We start from the raw sequence: 16,854 nt of genomic DNA on the forward strand, positions 1-16,854 counted from the left end.
TTTTTTTAAAAAAAGGTTTTTCCGCAAGTTCAGTCCTCAAGGGCTAATTCTTTTTCCGATGATAAAAACCATTCTGTTTCCACCGAAAAACCTCTCAGGAGAGCATTGGCAAGAGTTTGGCACCATTTTTGAGTAAATTGGAGAATGCCAGATGTTTGCTGAAATTGTGAAATTGGGTTTTTTTTTTCAAAAAAAAAGCTTTTTCCACAAGTTTAGACGTTGAGGGCTAATTATTATTCCAATGATAAAAAGCCTTCTGTTTCCACCGAAAAACCTCTCAGGGGAGCATTGGCAATTGTTTGGCACCATTTTTGAGTAAATTGCAGAATGTCAGATTTTTGCTGAAATTGTGACCGCGCTGTGAGAGGTGTTTGCTGCTAAGCCGGCATTGATAAAAACTCCAGGCTCGCTGCCAGTTACAATCTCTTTGATTTATTTGCATAGTTCAAAAGAACATCTCTAGTGCTTCATAGCATGTCCGACCCTGTCGGGAAAGATGCCATGTCTGGGTTTTTTTTACTTTTTTTGTCCAACATGCAAGTCTGTGGAAACCCCGCCTCTGATTTCCTCTGTTTACAGAATGACTAGTTCCGGGCTCAGCCTCCCCCCTGCCTGCCTCCTCTTCGCTGTCAGACGACAGACTACTAATTATCTCTTTCGGCTCTCTATAAGTGCTGGTGTCTCCCCTTAGCTCTTTCCCCGTTTGCCTCTCCCTGACATCCACCCCCTCCTCAAAGGCCCCCTCCCGCTCAGGAGACCCGACTGTACCCATCTCTCTTTCCTCTGGGGTGGTAGGGGAGAAGCCAGCAAAACTACCTTCTTCCTCATCCGTCTCTTCGAACACTCCCTCCAACCCCCAACTCCTGGTGTTCCCCAGTCGACGCCTTCATCTTCTTCTTCCTCCTCGTCTGATGCTGGGAAACCTTCGAGTTCCTCTTCGTCGTCTGTTGTTTCGAAAACCTGTTGAAAGAACCTACCCCTGGTTTTGCATTTGTCAGGGAAGAAATTGTGGAACCCCTCCACCAGGCCCTTGTCAGTGATACTGTCTTCCAGGACCCAGGTATTCTCTGATGTCAGGGCCCCTTCCTACGCCACCAAATATTCCAAATTCCCCCCTCTCCAACGAGAGTCCAGTATTTCCGTTACCTCGTTGCACTGCTCCCTTTCCTCCATTTCGGGTGGTGGACTTTCCCCCTCCCCTCTACCCTGGCTCCTTCCCCCCTCCCTGTAGGGGAACAGCAGTGACCTGTGGAACACCGGATGGATTCTCATGCTCTCTGGCAACCTAAGCTTAAACGCTCCCGGATTTATTTGTTGTATAACCTCAAAAGGCCCCACCTTGCTGGTCTTGAGCTTTTTGCAGCTCCCTCTCCAAGGCAACCCTTGCGTGGACAACCACACCTTGTCCCCAACCCTGATGACCTCCCCTGGCTGCCGATGATTGTCAGCTTCCTTCTTGTATAACTCCTTAGCCCTTTCCAAATTCAACTGCAGCTGTCTGTGGATCACCTCCATCTCCTCCACAAACTGTTTGGCTGCGGGAACACTCCACGACTCCTCTCCCGTTCCCGGGAAAGCCCTTGGATGACGCCGTGATTGGCAAAGAACGGAGTCATCTCAGTGGATACATTCTCCGCGTTATTGTAAGCAAACTCTGCCAGGGCTAGTTTGTCCACCCAATCGTTCTGTTTTTGACTTACATAACACCACAAATACTGTTGTAAAACAGCATTTGCCCTCTCCGCTTGCCCATTGGTCTCAGGGTGCCTAGCTGTAGTGAAATTCACTTCCACCTGTAGCAACCCCATGAGCTTGCGCCAAAAACGTGAGGTGAATTGAGCCCCTCGGTCTGAAACCACCCATGCAGGTATTCCATGCAACCTAAACACCTGCTCTACAAACAGCTTGGCTGTTTCTTCCACTGTAACGGCATGCGAACAGGGCACAAAATGGCACATTTTGGTCAGGAGATCCACCACCACCATGATAGCGGTCTTACCCTTACATCTGGGCAGATCAGTGATAAAATCCACCCCTACCACCTCCCACGGCTTTCCTGGTGTCGGCAACGGTTCCAGCAACCCCACTGGTGCCGCCCTTTCCCCTTTGGCCCTCTGGCATGTGTCACACCCTCGCACATATTCCTTTACGTCCTGTCTCACCCTTGGCCACCAAAATTCCCATGTGACCAGTAGCATGGTCTTATGCTGTCCAAAATGCCCTGCCGTGCAGCTGTTGTGGAGTTGCTTGAGAATTGCCCTGAAGGTTTTCACCTGGAACGTACAAGCCCCCCCTATGGTACAGGAGCCCCCCTTTCACTTCAAAACCCCCCTCGGCACCCCCTTTTCCTCTTAACTCCCCCATCTTTTGTCTGGCAAAGTCATCGTCTCTGAGCAGTTGCATTAGTTCGCCGTCCTTGACTAACGTTCCCCCACACATCCATTTGCTCTGGGGGAAAATCAGTCTTGCCACCAGAGGCCCTTCTCCTGTCATATACTCGGGTTTCCGGGAGAGCGCATCCGCCCTCGCATTCTGCTCTCCCAGCACATATTGGATCTTAAAGTTGAAGTTGGCAAAGAACTCTGCCCATCTTATCTGTCTCTGGCACAACACCCGTGCCATACGCCAGTACTCCAAATTTTTGTGGTCAGTGCACACCAAAATTTGGTGCTTTGCCCCAATCAGGAAGTGCCTCCATTGTTTGAAGCAGTGACGATCGAAAGCAATTCCTTATCATAGATGGTGTAGTTCTGCTCCGATTTGTTCAGTTTCCGCGAAAAAAAGGCACACGGCCGCCACTCCCCCTTTTGATCTGGCTGCAGCAGCACCGCCCCAATTGTCCAATCCGACGCATCTGTCTCCACACGTAGTGGTTGAGCAGGGTCGATGTGGATCAGTTGCTCCTCTGAAGCGAAAGCTTAAGCTTCTCAAACCCCTCTTGGGCCACCTGCGTCCACTGAAACCTTTTCTTGACACTGAGACAATCCGTTATGGGCGCCGTCAGTTTTGCGAAATCCTTGATGAATTTCACCACATTGTTAGGAGAGCAATTTTAATGGTCTGGACAAAATATAAAGACTTATTGGAGAGTAAGACTCCGAGGTGGCTCTCACCGGTGGAGGCCAAGGCACGTAAGAGACCTAACATGGAGGCCAATTGGCCTAAATATGGGGAAATAATTGAAAAGATTGGAGACAATTGGAGGTTGCAGAGCTTGGAAAAATTAAAAAACAAGGTGCGAGATTGGTTGCATTATGCACAAATTCAAGAAGTTTTTAAAGTAGACAAGAAGGTTGGATTCCAGGTGGAAAAATCGAAACTAGAGACAGAACTGTTAGAACCAAAAAGTAAACTACTTTCGAGAATGTATAACCTGCTGCTTAAATGGAATACTCAGGATGAGACAGTCAAATCCGCCATGATAAAGTGGGCGCAGGATGTGGGGCATAACATTATGTTTGAAGACTGGGAAAGGTTATGGAACACCGGAATGAAATTTACGGCATGTAGTGCCTTGAAGGAAAACATTATGAAAATGATATACCGGTGGTACATGACCCCAGTCAAGCTTGCTAAGATATATCACTTGTCTGATAATAAATGTTGGAAATGTAAAGAGGCGGAAGGGACATTCTTTCACCTCTGGTGGACCTGCCCGAAAGTGAAGGCCTTTTGGGAGATGATTCATAATGAACTAAAAAAGGTACTTAGATTTACCTTACCTAAGAAACCAGAGGCCTTCCTCCTGGGCATGGTGGACCAGAGAGTGCTTAAGAAGGACAGAACTTTTTTTATGTACGCTACTACAGCAGCAAGAATCCTGATTGCAAAGCATTGGAAGACACAAGATTTACCCACACTGGAGGAATGGCACACGCAGTTGATGGACTACATGGAACTGGCCGAAATGACTGGCAGAATCCGAGATTTGGGAGAAGAAACAATCGAGGAGGACTGGAAAAAATTTAAGGACTATTTGGAAAAACACTATAAGCTGTATGAATGTTAAAAAATGCTCCTTTTAGGAAACTCTAGCTTCAGTAAGGTTAAACTAAAGAAATGAAAATTAAGGCACAAGAAGTCTGAGATAGAATAATTGTCAGGACTGCCGCTAGGTCCCAGCTCACAGAGGACCAACGCCCAGTGGATATTATATACAAAAGTCTTTATTGAAGTTTAGTTTCCATTTCCAAGCTCTGGGCGCGCAGACCCACGTCTTAACGCTAGACCGGCTAAGTCCCCTCTGACTGACTGCTCCACCCACACCAGTTTAAGATTCTAGCCCGGCTCCACCTCTTGCGCTGCTCTTTCCTGCGTTGGGTCCTTCTGCCCTCTGGGGTTCCCTCCTTCCTGGACTCCTCTGACGCGGAGCCTCCTGAGTCTTGCCCCTCCCTCCGGCGGGCTTTAGGACCTGGCTCCCTTCCCGGGCTCCCCGCTGTGCCGCGCTCCTGTACATTTGAACTTGGCGTGCGCGCCCAGCCGGTGACTTTCCTTCTGACCGTTTTCCCGCTTCCTGATGTGGGTGTTGCCAAACCTGACTCCTCTCCTCCCTCTGGTGGTGAGGACACTGGTCCCGACTCCTGGGACTCCCCCTCCCCACTGCGCTCTGGTGGAGACGCTGGCCCTGATCTCCAGCTGCTGTTCAGGGACTCCCCGCTGGCCCCTCCCTCTTGAGGTTTCTCCCTTGGAATCTCCCTTGCTCTGGCCACCGGCGCTCCCTTCTGTGAGTCCTCCGATTCGCTAGAGAGGCTTGTGGAATAACTCTGGCCACTGTCACTGCCTGCGCCCCCCTCGTACTCCTCCTCCTCACTCTCCATTTGCTCCCCCTCCTGTGTCTCTCCTTCTGAACCCCTGACATCCATCCCCCCCTCGAAGCCCCCCCTTCCCCCCTCCCCCTCTTCCGGTGCGGGTTCCGGGTGCTCCATTGTTGTAGGGGTGAGTCCAGGATACAGCTCGTCCCCTGAGGCTTGCAACCATCGAGATAAGTCCGGGAAGTCCCCCATGGGCTCGTCAACGACGACCTCCTCCGCTTCCATCTCCTGCGCGGTGTGCTCGAAATCTGAGCTCGACCCCAAATCACCCAAGAGCCCTCCTCCCCCTGTTGCTTGATGGGGGTCCACCTCCCAGGGCCCCTTCGGCATGTCTCTGCGCCAGCCCACTTCGGGTTGGTCCTCCCACCAATAAGATCCCCCCGTGCCAAAACCTGAAAGTGATCCCTCCGGGGAGCTGCCTCCCGGAGCCGAGTCCTCAGCTGACGAGAAACCCCGGAAAGTGCTGGCCGAGAGTGTGGGTGTGAACAAACAATCCTCGAAAAAGCCCGCCGGCATAGGCCTGTGCGGGAAAAGTGTGTGGAATTCTTCCTTGAGCAACTGCTCTTCCACTGCGTAATCCGGCACCCACCTGTTGGCGCTGGCCGGGGTGTCCTCTGTGGCGAGAAGATATTCAATCCCGTCCTCCCCCCACCTTGAGTCTAAAATCTCAGTGGCTTCATTAAGTGGCTCCCCTTTCGGCGACCCCCCTTTTTTGGGCGCTTCTCTGAGCGGGACTGGCGCCTTCTCCGGTGCTTGAAACCTGTGGGGCTCTCTGTAGGGCGTGAGCACTGATCTATGAAAGACCGGGTGCATTCTGGAACCCTCCGGGAGTGTCAACCGGAAGGCCACTGGGTTGATCTGCGCCTCTACTTGGTAAGGCCCTAGCTGCTTGTGCCCTAGTTTCTTCTTGGCTAACGATCTGGCTGGAATTGCTTGTGCTGCCAACCAGACCCAGTCTCCCACCTGGATGTCCTCCCCAACCCTCCTGTGTCGATCTGCCTGCACTTTGTAAGCCTGTTTTGCCAACTCTAACTGCCTCCTGAGCTGCTCGTGGATCTCCTGCAACTCCGCTGCCACGTCCTCTGCTCCCTGTGGCTCCCCCTCCCGCACTGTGTCCAGACCCGGGAAGGTTCTGGGATGCCTCCCGTAGTTGGCGAAAAATGGTGTCACCCCCGTGGACCCGTGCTTCGTGTTGTTGTAGGCAAACTCGGCCAACGGTAGATAGTCCACCCAGGTCGATGGCTGCTGGTTCGCGTAGCATCTCAGGTACTGCTGCATGATGGCGTTGACCCTTTCCGCCTGCCCGTTAGTTTGCGGGTGTCTCGCCGACGCCAGGCTGACCTTGACGTTCAGGAATCCCATCAGCTTTTGCCAGAAGTTGGAGATGAACTGGCGCCCCCGGTCGGACAAAATAGACCGTGGTAGGCCGTGCACCTTGAACACGTGGTCTATGAACATCTTAGCGGTCTGCTCGGCCGTGGCCACCTTCGCGCACGGAATGAAGTGGGCCATCTTGGTGAACAGTTCCACTACCACGAGCACTGCCGTCTTGCCCCTTGAGCTGGGTAGATCTGTGACAAAGTCCAGGGCCACCCTCTCCCACGGTACGAACGGTGTCTGTAGCGGTTCCAACAGACCCGCCGGCGGCTGGTGCACAGGCTTAGCCCTTTGGCAGGTGTCGCACCTATTGACATAGTCCGCGACATCCCCCCGCATCTTAGGCCACCAAAAGTCTCTGGCTACTAAGTCCACCGTCTTCTCCTTGCCGAAGTGCCCCGCGCTGGGCGCGTCGTGCAGCTGTTGCAGGACCTTCGCGCGGAGGCTGTCTCCTGGTACGTAGAGGACTCCCTTGCGTAGGAGCAGGCCGTCGCGCACTTGGAATTCGTCGCCCCTCGCCTTGCCACTGCACACCTCCTCCATCTTGGCTCGGGCGAACGAGTCCGTTTGCAGCGCGCGGCGCACCGCGTCCAGGTCCACCGTGGCTGACGCGCATGCCCACGCCTGTGGTGTGAAAATGTGCTTGGCCGCCGCCGGTGCCTCTGCCTCCAGATACTGCGGTTTTCTGGACAGCGCGTCCGCCAAGACGTTGCTGTTTCCTGGGATGTACTCAATTCTGAAGTCGAAATCTGCAAAGAACTCCGCCCAGCGGATGTGTCGCTGGTTCAGGAACCTCGCCGTGCGCCAGTACTCCAAGTTCTTATGGTCTGTGCGGACCTGCACCGTGTGCTTGGCTCCGACGAGGAAGTGCCGCCACGCCTTGAAGGCTGCATGTATGGCCAGCAACTCCCTGTCCCAAATGGTGTAGTTCTGCTCCGCTTTGCTGAGTTTTCTGGAGTAGAAAGCGCACGGCCTCCAGTCCCCCTGGTGGTCTTGCTGCAACAGAACGGCTCCCACGGCCCTGTCTGAGGCGTCCGTCTCCACTCTCATGGGCCTGCTGGGATTTACGTGCAGTAGGTTCTCTTCGGAAGCGAAGAGCTGCTTGAGCTTCTGAAAGGACTGCTCTGCCTGCTCCGTCCAGATGAACCTCTTCTTCTTGGAACTGAGGGTGTCGGTGATGGCCGCTGTCTGCATGGCGAAACCCTTGATGAACTTGCGATAAAAGTTGGCAAAACCGACAAACCTCTGTACTTCCTTCCTATTGCGTGGGCTCTTCCAGTCCAGTACTGCACGTACCTTGGCACCGTCCATAGCCAGTCCCTTGTCGGACAGTTTGTAGCCCAAGAAATCCACCTCCGTCTTGTCGAACTGGCACTTCTCCAGCTTGGCGTACAGCCTGTGCTCCCGCAGCCTCTGCAGAACTTCCCTAACATCTCTCTCGTGAGCCTCCGGCGATTCCGAGAAGATTAGGATGTCATCCAGGAAGCAGACGCACTTCTTGTAGAGGAGACCCGCCAAGACATGATGCATGAAGGCTTGAAAGCAGTGGGAACCATTTTTTAATCCAAAAGGCATAACTCTGTATTCATAAGTGCCCAGCGGCGTAAACATGGTTGTTTTCCACTCGTCGCCTTCCCGTACGCGAATGAGATTGTACGCTCCGCGCAGATCCAACTTGGTAAAGATGCGACCCTTCCTCACCGTTGCCAGCAGGTCATCGATCTTGGGCATAGGGAAGGCTGAGGGCTTGGTCTTGAGGTTCAAGAAGCGGAAATCAACGACCAGCCTCTTCTGGGGCGTATCCCTCTTCTTTACAAAGAACACGGGACTGCCTCCTGCCGCCTTGGACTCCCGGATGAATCCCCGCTTCAGGTTGTGATCTATGAACTCCCTGAGCTCTTGCAATTCATCCTTAGACATGGAGTACAGTTTCCCCGTCGGGAGCGTCGCCCCGGGCAGGAGGTCGATCTTGCAGTCGTAGGGTCTGTGGGGTGGCAGCTTATCTGCCTCTTTCTCGCAGAAGACCTCCAAAAACTCCTTGTATTTGTTAGGCACCGCTTGCAACATGCCCAGGTTCAGCTGTGGTCCATCCTCGTGCCCCTCATCTTCCAAGTCCGCCAGGATGCAGTGTTCTGCGCAGTAAGAGGAGCCGAAGGTCAGTTGCCGCTGGTACCAAGCTAATGCCGGGCTGTGCCTATCCAGCCAACTCATTCCCAACACTATGGGCGTGTCTGACAGGCGGGTGACGTTGAAGCTGATGACCTCACGGTGGTTTCCAATGCGCATCACCATTGGCGGCGTCTGCTGTAGCACTTGCCCTCCCAGTAGCTCCCTGCCGTCCACTGTGACGACTTTCAGAGGTACCGCCGCTGGCAGAAGGGCTATGCCATGTTGCTGGATGAACTGCATGTCTATAAAATCTGCATTGCTCCCCGAGTCGATGGTGATGGGAATTTCCACAAGTAGCCCATTGGGGAGCTGAAGGGATGCGGTGAGCTGCACTACTGGTTTGGGTGGGAGGGGGTCGGTGGGCTGTAAGATCCCTGGGGATTGCTTCACTGACTTGTCTGGCTGGTCCCCAGAGACGCCATCTCCAGCCAGACAGTGGAGTTTTCCTGCTGCGACTCCCTCTGCTGAATTGCGTCTGTTACTGTCGCTGCGGCTGCAGTATGCTTGTGAAACCGCTGGGGACACTCTTTTGCCATATGCTGAGCACTGTCGCAGATGTAGCACTTCCTGGTTCCTCTAGGAGGCTTCATCTTGACTGCTCCCGGAGTTAGGGCTCCGACTGTGGAGTGAGCCTTAGCACCACCTATCTCCATCGGCTCCTCTCCCCCTCCCAGCGGAGGCATGGATCGAGCGCGCGCCGCCTCCTTGGGGAAGGGAGGCAGTCCTCTCGCTGGCGTGCGTCCCAAATGCCCTTCCTCCTTGCCCCAAGGGCGTCCTTCCAACCGAACCCCAATGGAGAGTGCCCGTTCCACCACGTCCTTGGTGGTTTGGGGTCTTCCCCCCCTTGCGATCTCGTCTTTCACAGCTCCGCTCAACCCCTCCCAGAACAGGTCTCTGACGGCAGGCGATTCTTTCTCCCAGGCTAGTACATTCACCAATCCGAAAAAACGTGAATGATATTGCCTCACAGTGGCTTTACCTTGTCTTAGTCCGTGAATCTCCCTCCTAGCGATATCCACATCAATCTCAGATAAAAAACACGCATCCATCACTTTAATGAAGGCAGCCGCATTTTGGAGGGCTGGATCCTTGTCTCTCCATAGATTGCGCAGCCACGATTTTGCCTCCCCCCGTAAATGCGAAATAATAAATCCCACTCTCTCTTCCTCATTTTTAAAGTCTTTGTCAAGCAGCTGCAATGCATAAATGACATCTGCTCTGAAGTTAGGATACTCCTGCAGGTCCCCATTGAAGTGAGATACCAGGCTCCCTCCTCTGTTTCCCAGCCCAATCCCTTCTGGTCTGGTGGCCGGTAGCCTCTGTGTACTTAGCACTTCTAACCTGGTTCGCAGATCCTGGCAGGCAGCAGCTGCTTCCTGTTCTTTCTTTCTGGAAGCCGCAATTTCTGCAGTCAACTGCGTCACTGCGTTTTGCAAACTCGCTATCCTCTCTTCGGTAGTCATTTCCCTGTTTTTCGTGAGCTCGCGAAGCACCAATCTTCACCCCTCGCTGCTTTCCCGCACTCCACGAGGTTGCAAAATTGGTGAAAATAGTGAGGGGACTTACTGTCAGGACTGCCGCTAGGTCCCAGCTCACAGAGGACCAACGCCCAGTGGATATTATATACAAAAGTCTTTATTGAAGTTTAGTTTCCATTTCCAAGCTCTGGGCGCGCAGACCCACGTCTTAACGCTAGACCGGCTAAGTCCCCTCTGACTGACTGCTCCACCCACACCAGTTTAAGATTCTAGCCCGGCTCCACCTCTTGCGCTGCTCTTTCCTGCGTTGGGTCCTTCTGCCCTCTGGGGTTCCCTCCTTCCTGGACTCCTCTGACGCGGAGCCTCCTGAGTCTTGCCCCTCCCTCCGGCGGGCTTTAGGACCTGGCTCCCTTCCCGGGCTCCCCGCTGTGCCGTGCTCCTGTACATTTGAACTTGGCGCGCGCGCCCAGCCGGTGACTTTCCTTCTGACCGTTTCCCCGCTTCCTGATGTGGGTGTTGCCAAACCTGACTCCTCTCCTCCCTCTGGTGGTGAGGACACTGGTCCCGACTCCTGGGACTCCCCCTCCCCACTGCGCTCTGGTGGAGACGCTGGCCCTGATCTCCAGCTGCTGTTCAGGGACTCCCCGCTGGCCCCTCCCTCTTGAGGTTTCTCCCTTGGAATCTCCCTTGCTCTGGCCACCGGCGCTCCCTTCTGTGAGTCCTCCGATTCGCTAGAGAGGCTTGTGGAATAACTCTGGCCACTGTCACTGCCTGCGCCCCCCTCGTACTCCTCCTCCTCACTCTCCATTTGCTCCCCCTCCTGTGTCTCTCCTTCTGAACCCCTGACAATAATGAAATAACTTTATTGTGTTTAAATGAAAATGTACATGATTTGGGTTATAACACATTTGAAATTGGGTAACATGATAAAACGAAGGATACAACAAGTAATGAAATAAGTTAACAAATTGCTGATGTTATGTATTACAGAGAATGCAGGGTTGGGAGGATGTGGGGAAGTCCAGTAGATTTGGAAAAAAGAACAAGAAAATTTGTAACCTTTCTACTTTACTCTTATAATATGTTCTTTATTCTTTTTTCTGTATCTTACAAACTTAATAAAAAAATATTATATATAAAAAAAAGAAATCCTTGATGAATTTCCTGTAGAAATTGCTGAAACCCAGGAAACGCTGAACATCTTTCCTGGTCTTGGGACTCTCCCATTCCACCACCGCCTTCACTTTCTCCGGATCCATGGCCAAACCCTGGTCCGACAGCCGGTACCGCAGGAATTCGACTTCCTTTGCGTGGAACTGACATTTCTCCAGCATGACCTACAAGCGATGCTCCTTAAATTTGCTCAGGACCTGACGTACGTCCTTTACGTGCTGTTTCTCGTCTTCGGAGTACACTAGCAAGTCGTCCAAAAAGCAAACACAGTTCTGGTACAGCAAAGGTCCTAGTATGTGGTGCATGAAGGCTTGGAAACAGTGACTTCCGCACTCCAAACCGAAGGGCATGACGAGATACTCAAACGCCCAAAGCGGTGTGAACATGGTGGTCTTCCACTCATCCCCCTCTCGCACGCGGATGAGGTTGTATGCCCCCCGGAGGTCCAGCTTGGTGAAAATCTTCCCTTTGCGCACCCGGGCCAGAACATCGTCGATCCTCGGCATTGGGAAATCCACTGGTTCCATCAGGCTGTTCAGGGTTCTAAAGTCCACTACAAGCCTCCTTTCTTTAGTCGATTTCTTGTCCACGAAGAAAACGGTGCTCCCCCCTGCCGCCTTGGACTCCCTGATGAACCCCCTTCTTAGATTTTTCTCAATAAAATCCCTTAGGTCCTTAATCTCCCCCTCCGACATGGAATAGGTCTTTCCCACAGGCAACGTGGGCCCCGGGACCAGGTTGATCTGACAATCATATGGTCGATGCGGCGGCAACGCGTCAGCCTCTTTCTCGCTGAACACCTCCTTTAGATCCCTGTAACACGACGGGATCTCGGTCGTCCCCGCTCTGCATGCTGCTGCCCTCCTGCCCTACTTTTGTTGAGGTTGCCCTTGAGCCAGGCAGTTCTCCATGCAGTGCGTCAAACCGAACACCAGGGACCGTTGATGCCAGGAAACCACCGGATTGTGCAAAGCCAACCAGCTCATGCCCAATATGATAGGCAGACCCGCCAGTGTGGCCACGTGAAAGGCGATGACCTCGGAGTGGGTAGACACCCTCATCCACATCGGAGGTGTTCAATGTGTCACTTCACCTCCCAGCAGTTCTCTTCCTTCAATTGTGGTCACTTGCAGCGGAAAATCCAAAGGCCTCAGGTTCAGTTGGTGCTGCGCTGAAAACCCCTTGCTAAAAAAGGACGCTGAAGCACCAGAATCAACTAGCGCCAACTCCTCCACCGGCTGGCCATTTGGGAGTTCTAGGACCACCTTCAACACTATGCTTGCTTTGGGGTGCTCAAGCCGAGGACTTTCGGTGTTGCTCCCACATGGCTGTTGCCCCGGTCCACCACCAGACAGGCTTTTATGTTTCCCGAAGGCTGGGCTTCCTCTGCCTCTGCCTGTTGGGTGGCCCCCACCATTTCCTGCCAGTTACGACACTCTGGACACACTCTGGCAAAGTGCCCAGTCTTCTGACACACAAAACATCTTTTTGCTGCTTGCCAGTCTTTTTTCTCCTTCCCTCCCGACCGTTGTGCTTTCAAACTCTCCCGCACCCGGACTGTGCCTATCGCCATGGGCTCCTGCTATTGTTGACGTTCTGAGGCAGCTTCAGGCATTTCAAGAATGCGGTCACCATGGAAACTCCGCTCTCTGCCTTGCTTCCTTTCCCGCCATCTGGCTTCCTGTCTCAAACCCACCGCAAGAGCAGCCTTCGTTAATTCATCCATATTTTTAGGGCGGGTGCCCCTTGCAAGCTCGTCCTTAATTTCTGGGTTCAGTCCATTTTTAAACAAAGCTTGTACAGGATCTGACTCTAAATCCCAACCCAGTTTCTGCATGAGCATAGTGAATTCTGACCAGTAACTGCGTACCGTGAATTTGCCTTGTTTCAAAGCCAAAAGCTCCTCCTGCGTCTTGTCAATTAAACTTTGATCTGCATAGATAAAGTCCATAGCTTGCCAAAACTTGGCCACATTTCTGAGGGCTTCATTATTCAAGGCTATTAATGGCTGGATCCAACTTCTAGCCCCTCCAGCCAGGTGTCTAATTATGTGAGCAACTTTCTGGGCATCGTCCCAAAACTTAGCCGATTCAAGCTCTAAAAAATATCCCATCTCGGTTTTGAAATCCAAGTAACTTTCCAGGTCACCATGGAACCTTTCCACCCACACTTGCTGGCCCCCATCTGCTGATAGCCCACCTGTGGGTCCTCTCTGAGCAGCTCTGGCTTCTTCCAAACGGGTCTGCAAGTCAGATGATCTCTGTTCCAGAGCGACATTTCTCTTTCTCAGCTCCAAGACCTCCTTCTCCATTCTGAGGCCTATTCCTTATTCCACCAGCTTTTCAGCAGCAATTAGTGACACGGCATGCTGTGAGAGGTGTGTGCTGCCAAGCCGGCATAGACTGTGTGCTGCCAAGAGGTGTGTGCTGCCAAGCCGGCATAGACTCCAGGCTCGCTGCGTTACAATCTCTTTGATTTATTTACAAAGTTCAAAAGAACATCTCCAGTGCTTCAAAGCATGTCCGACCCTGTCTTGAAAGATGCCGTGTCTGGTTTCTTTTTACTTTTTTTGTCCAACATGCAAGTCTGTGGAAACCCCGCCTCTGATTTCCTTCGTTTACAGAATGACTAGTTCCGGGCTCAGCCTCCCCCCCTGCCTGCCTCCTCTTCGCTGTCAGACGACAGACTACTAATTATCTCTTTCGGCTCTCTATAAGTGCTGGTTTCGCCCCTTAGCTCTTTCCACGTTTGCCTCTCCCTGACACGCGCGACTTAAGGATTTTTTTAAAAAAAGGTTTTTCCACAAGTTCAGTCATCGAGGGCTAATTCTTTTTCCGATGATAAATACCCTTCTGATTCCAACAAAAAACCTCTCAGGGGAGCATTTGCAAGAGTTTCACACTATTTTTGAGAGAATTGCAGAATGTCAGATTTTTGCTGAAATTGTGACCGCGTGGCTTTGGGATTTTTGGTTTTTCCGAAAGTTCAGATGTCGAGGGCTAATTATTATTCCGATGATAAAACGCCTTCTGTTTCCACCCCAAAACCACTCAGGGGAGCATTTGCAAGAGTTTGGCACCATTTTTGAGTAAATTGCAGAACGTCAGATTTCAGGGATAGCCGCCTGAAGCCTTTGGAGTGCAGCGGGAACTCGCGCTGCGCTCTGAAGGCTTCGGGTTCCTTTTGCTGAAGCCGGGAGAGCAAGACTCTCCTGGCTTCAGCAGAGAGGAAGAGCTGCGCAGCGCCCCTTCAGCAAAGCGGGAGGAGAAATGGAAGGGGCTCCGTTTCTCCTGCCGCTTCGCTGAAGGGGCACTGAGCAGAGAGGGGGATATTTTTTTTCCTTATTCTCCCCCTCTAAAACAAGGTGCGTCCTATGGTCGGGTGCGTCCTATAGAGCGAAAAATACGGTAAGAAGAAGAAGAAGAGTTTGGATTTGATATCCCGCTTTATCACTACCCGAAGGAGTCTCAAAGTAGCTAACATTCTCCTTTCCCTTCCTCCCCCACAACAAACACTCTGTGAGGTGAGTGGGGCTGAGAGACTTCAAAGAAGTGTGACTGGCCCAAGGTCACCCAGCAGCTGCAGGTGGGGGAGCGGGGAAGCGAACCCCATTCACCAGATTACGAATCTACCGCTCTTAACCACTACACCACACTGGCTCTCACACTGGTAAGCTGCTGAAGTAAAATTCAAATGGTGTCACAAAAGCTCAGGCATGCCTGAGTGAGGCCAGAACTCTGCTGCCAGTTCTCCACTGTCATGTTAGGAGAGACTGCAATTCTTGCCAAACAACCCTGCCATAAATCAATAACAAAGACTGCACCCAACTCAAAATCACCGGAAAATTAATTGTTGGATGGATCCTTGAATTTTTTGACTACGATCGAGAGAGAGAGAGGAAGCAATCAAAATGCCACAAATAAAAGACATTCTGATTAGATTAATGTAGCTGGATCACACAAATAAATGCAACAAAATATATTCTTTTATTATTCTTAACCATTATATTCTTACACTACAACAAAGCAATATATATTTTTTTGGTACAAAATTAATGTTACTGAACATACAATGCTTAAGAATGCCACACCAAACATTAATTTAGCTTTTTGCCTAATCCTCTCCAAAATTCCCTGCGAAGAATGAGATATTCTCTCTGGCAATCCCAGCATTATGGTTATGAATGCTGTGAGACATGAACTATCGTTTTTGTGGAACTGTATAGCTCTGATAATTATGGCTGGTTTTCTGAGCATATCCACGTCGCCGGGACCCACTGGGGCTCATCTTGCGCTCGGCGCACAGCTGACAGTAGCTGCATGCAAGCCTCCTGTAAATTGTCGTTCACAATCACGTGATCGAAGAACTGACCAAACTGAGCTTCCATTTTCTTAGCTGACTCTTCCATCTCCTGCAGATCTTCTTCCTATAGAGAGCAAAGCAAGAAGAAGCTCAAGGCAGAACTTATAGGCATGGCGAATAATATTTCAAGACCAACGGGGTGATTACTCTTAACATTTCTCAAGTAAGAAGTCAGAAAACTGCACAGTATTTTTTTTTTATAGGGCAGATCAGTGTACAGTGATACCTCGGGTTACATACGCTTCAGATTACAGACTCCGCTAACCCAGAAATAGTACCTCGGGTTAAGAACTTTGCTTCAGGATGAGAACAGAAATTGTGCTCCAGTGGCATGGCGGCAGCAGGAGGCCCCATTAGCTAAAGTGGTCTTCAGGTTAAGAACGGTTTCAGGTTAAGTACAGACCTCCAGAACGAATTAAGTACTTAACCCGAGGTACCACTGTATACTGTACCTGTGTAAAAATTGTAACTTGGTGTAAATAAAATCCATAAACCTTCAACATGTATCCATAAAGAGATAAGAGTCCAGTTGTACTTCAAAATTGTTCATGAACTACAACTTCCATTCTGCTTTTCAATATCGGCTGAATAAAGTGCTAATCTAATGCCCATTTTGATAGTTGTGTTCTTCTTGAGTCTAGTAATACAGAACAAGCATGTGTGCTAATACACAGTTTATAGCACCTCCACATGGGGCTGTCTACTTGGCTGCCGTGATTAGTGTGGTTGTGGAAACCCAGTCTGAAGACCTGCAAATCACACAAACCACAATTGCTGAATGAAATTGTGGAGTTGGCTTTCACAAATGGCACCTCCATACAGGTGCTGCGAGGTTGTAAGGCATTGGTAAAGGTAAAGGTAAAGGGACCCCTGACCATTAGGTCCAGTCATGACAGACTCTGGGGTTGCGGCGCTCATCTCGCTTTATTGGCCGAGGGAGCCGGCGTACAGCTTCTGGGTCATGTGGCCAGCATGACTCAGCCGCTTCTGGCGAACCAGAGCAGCGCACAGAAACGCCGTTTACCTTCCCACTGGAGCGGTACCTATTTATCTACTTGCACTTTGACATGCTTTCGAACTGCTAGGTTGGCAGGAGCAGGGACCGAGCAACGGGAGCTCACATCGTCACGGGGATTCGAACCACCGACCTTCTGATGAGAAAGTCCTAGACTCTGTGGTTTAGACTCTATCCTAAACACTCTCCCTGCTGTTGTATTTGAACTAGACTCAAGAAAAAAAAAGGAAGAACTGAATATTGGAGAAGGGAGACACAGAAATCAAGGTTCTCCTGCTGGGTAGGCTACAAAGAGGGAGGCATAACCATATTTAAAGAAGCCAAATAAAACTATTAAATTATTATTATTATTAATATGCACGGACTGGAAATTATTAATATTATCATCCACCCATCTGACTGGGTTTTCTCAGCCACTCTGGGTGGCTCCCAACTAAATATTCAAACCACAATAAAACATAAACCTCTA

The 16,854-nt window shown here is 51.2% G+C and overlaps 1 protein-coding gene across 10 annotated transcripts in view; it reads right to left on the reverse strand.

Annotated features, from left to right (window-relative positions):
* Positions 1 to 14,975: 14,975 nt before the first annotated feature.
* The window catches only part of MPP4 (MAGUK p55 scaffold protein 4), a 42,797-nt gene continuing 40,918 nt past the window's right edge, over positions 14,976 to 16,854 (reverse strand). For all 10 annotated transcript variants that reach the window (XM_083708818.1, XM_083708816.1, XM_083708821.1 and 7 more), the window contains one exon: positions 14,976 to 15,434. In XM_083708818.1, coding sequence (XP_083564944.1) covers positions 15,243 to 15,434 — 192 coding nt within the window. In that variant the 3' untranslated portion in view covers positions 14,976 to 15,242. The remainder of the gene's footprint in view (positions 15,435 to 16,854) is intronic.

Source organism: Podarcis gaigeae (genome assembly GCF_964106915.1).
Source record: "Podarcis gaigeae genome assembly, chromosome: 1".
Taxonomy (NCBI): domain Eukaryota; kingdom Metazoa; phylum Chordata; class Lepidosauria; order Squamata; family Lacertidae; genus Podarcis; species Podarcis gaigeae.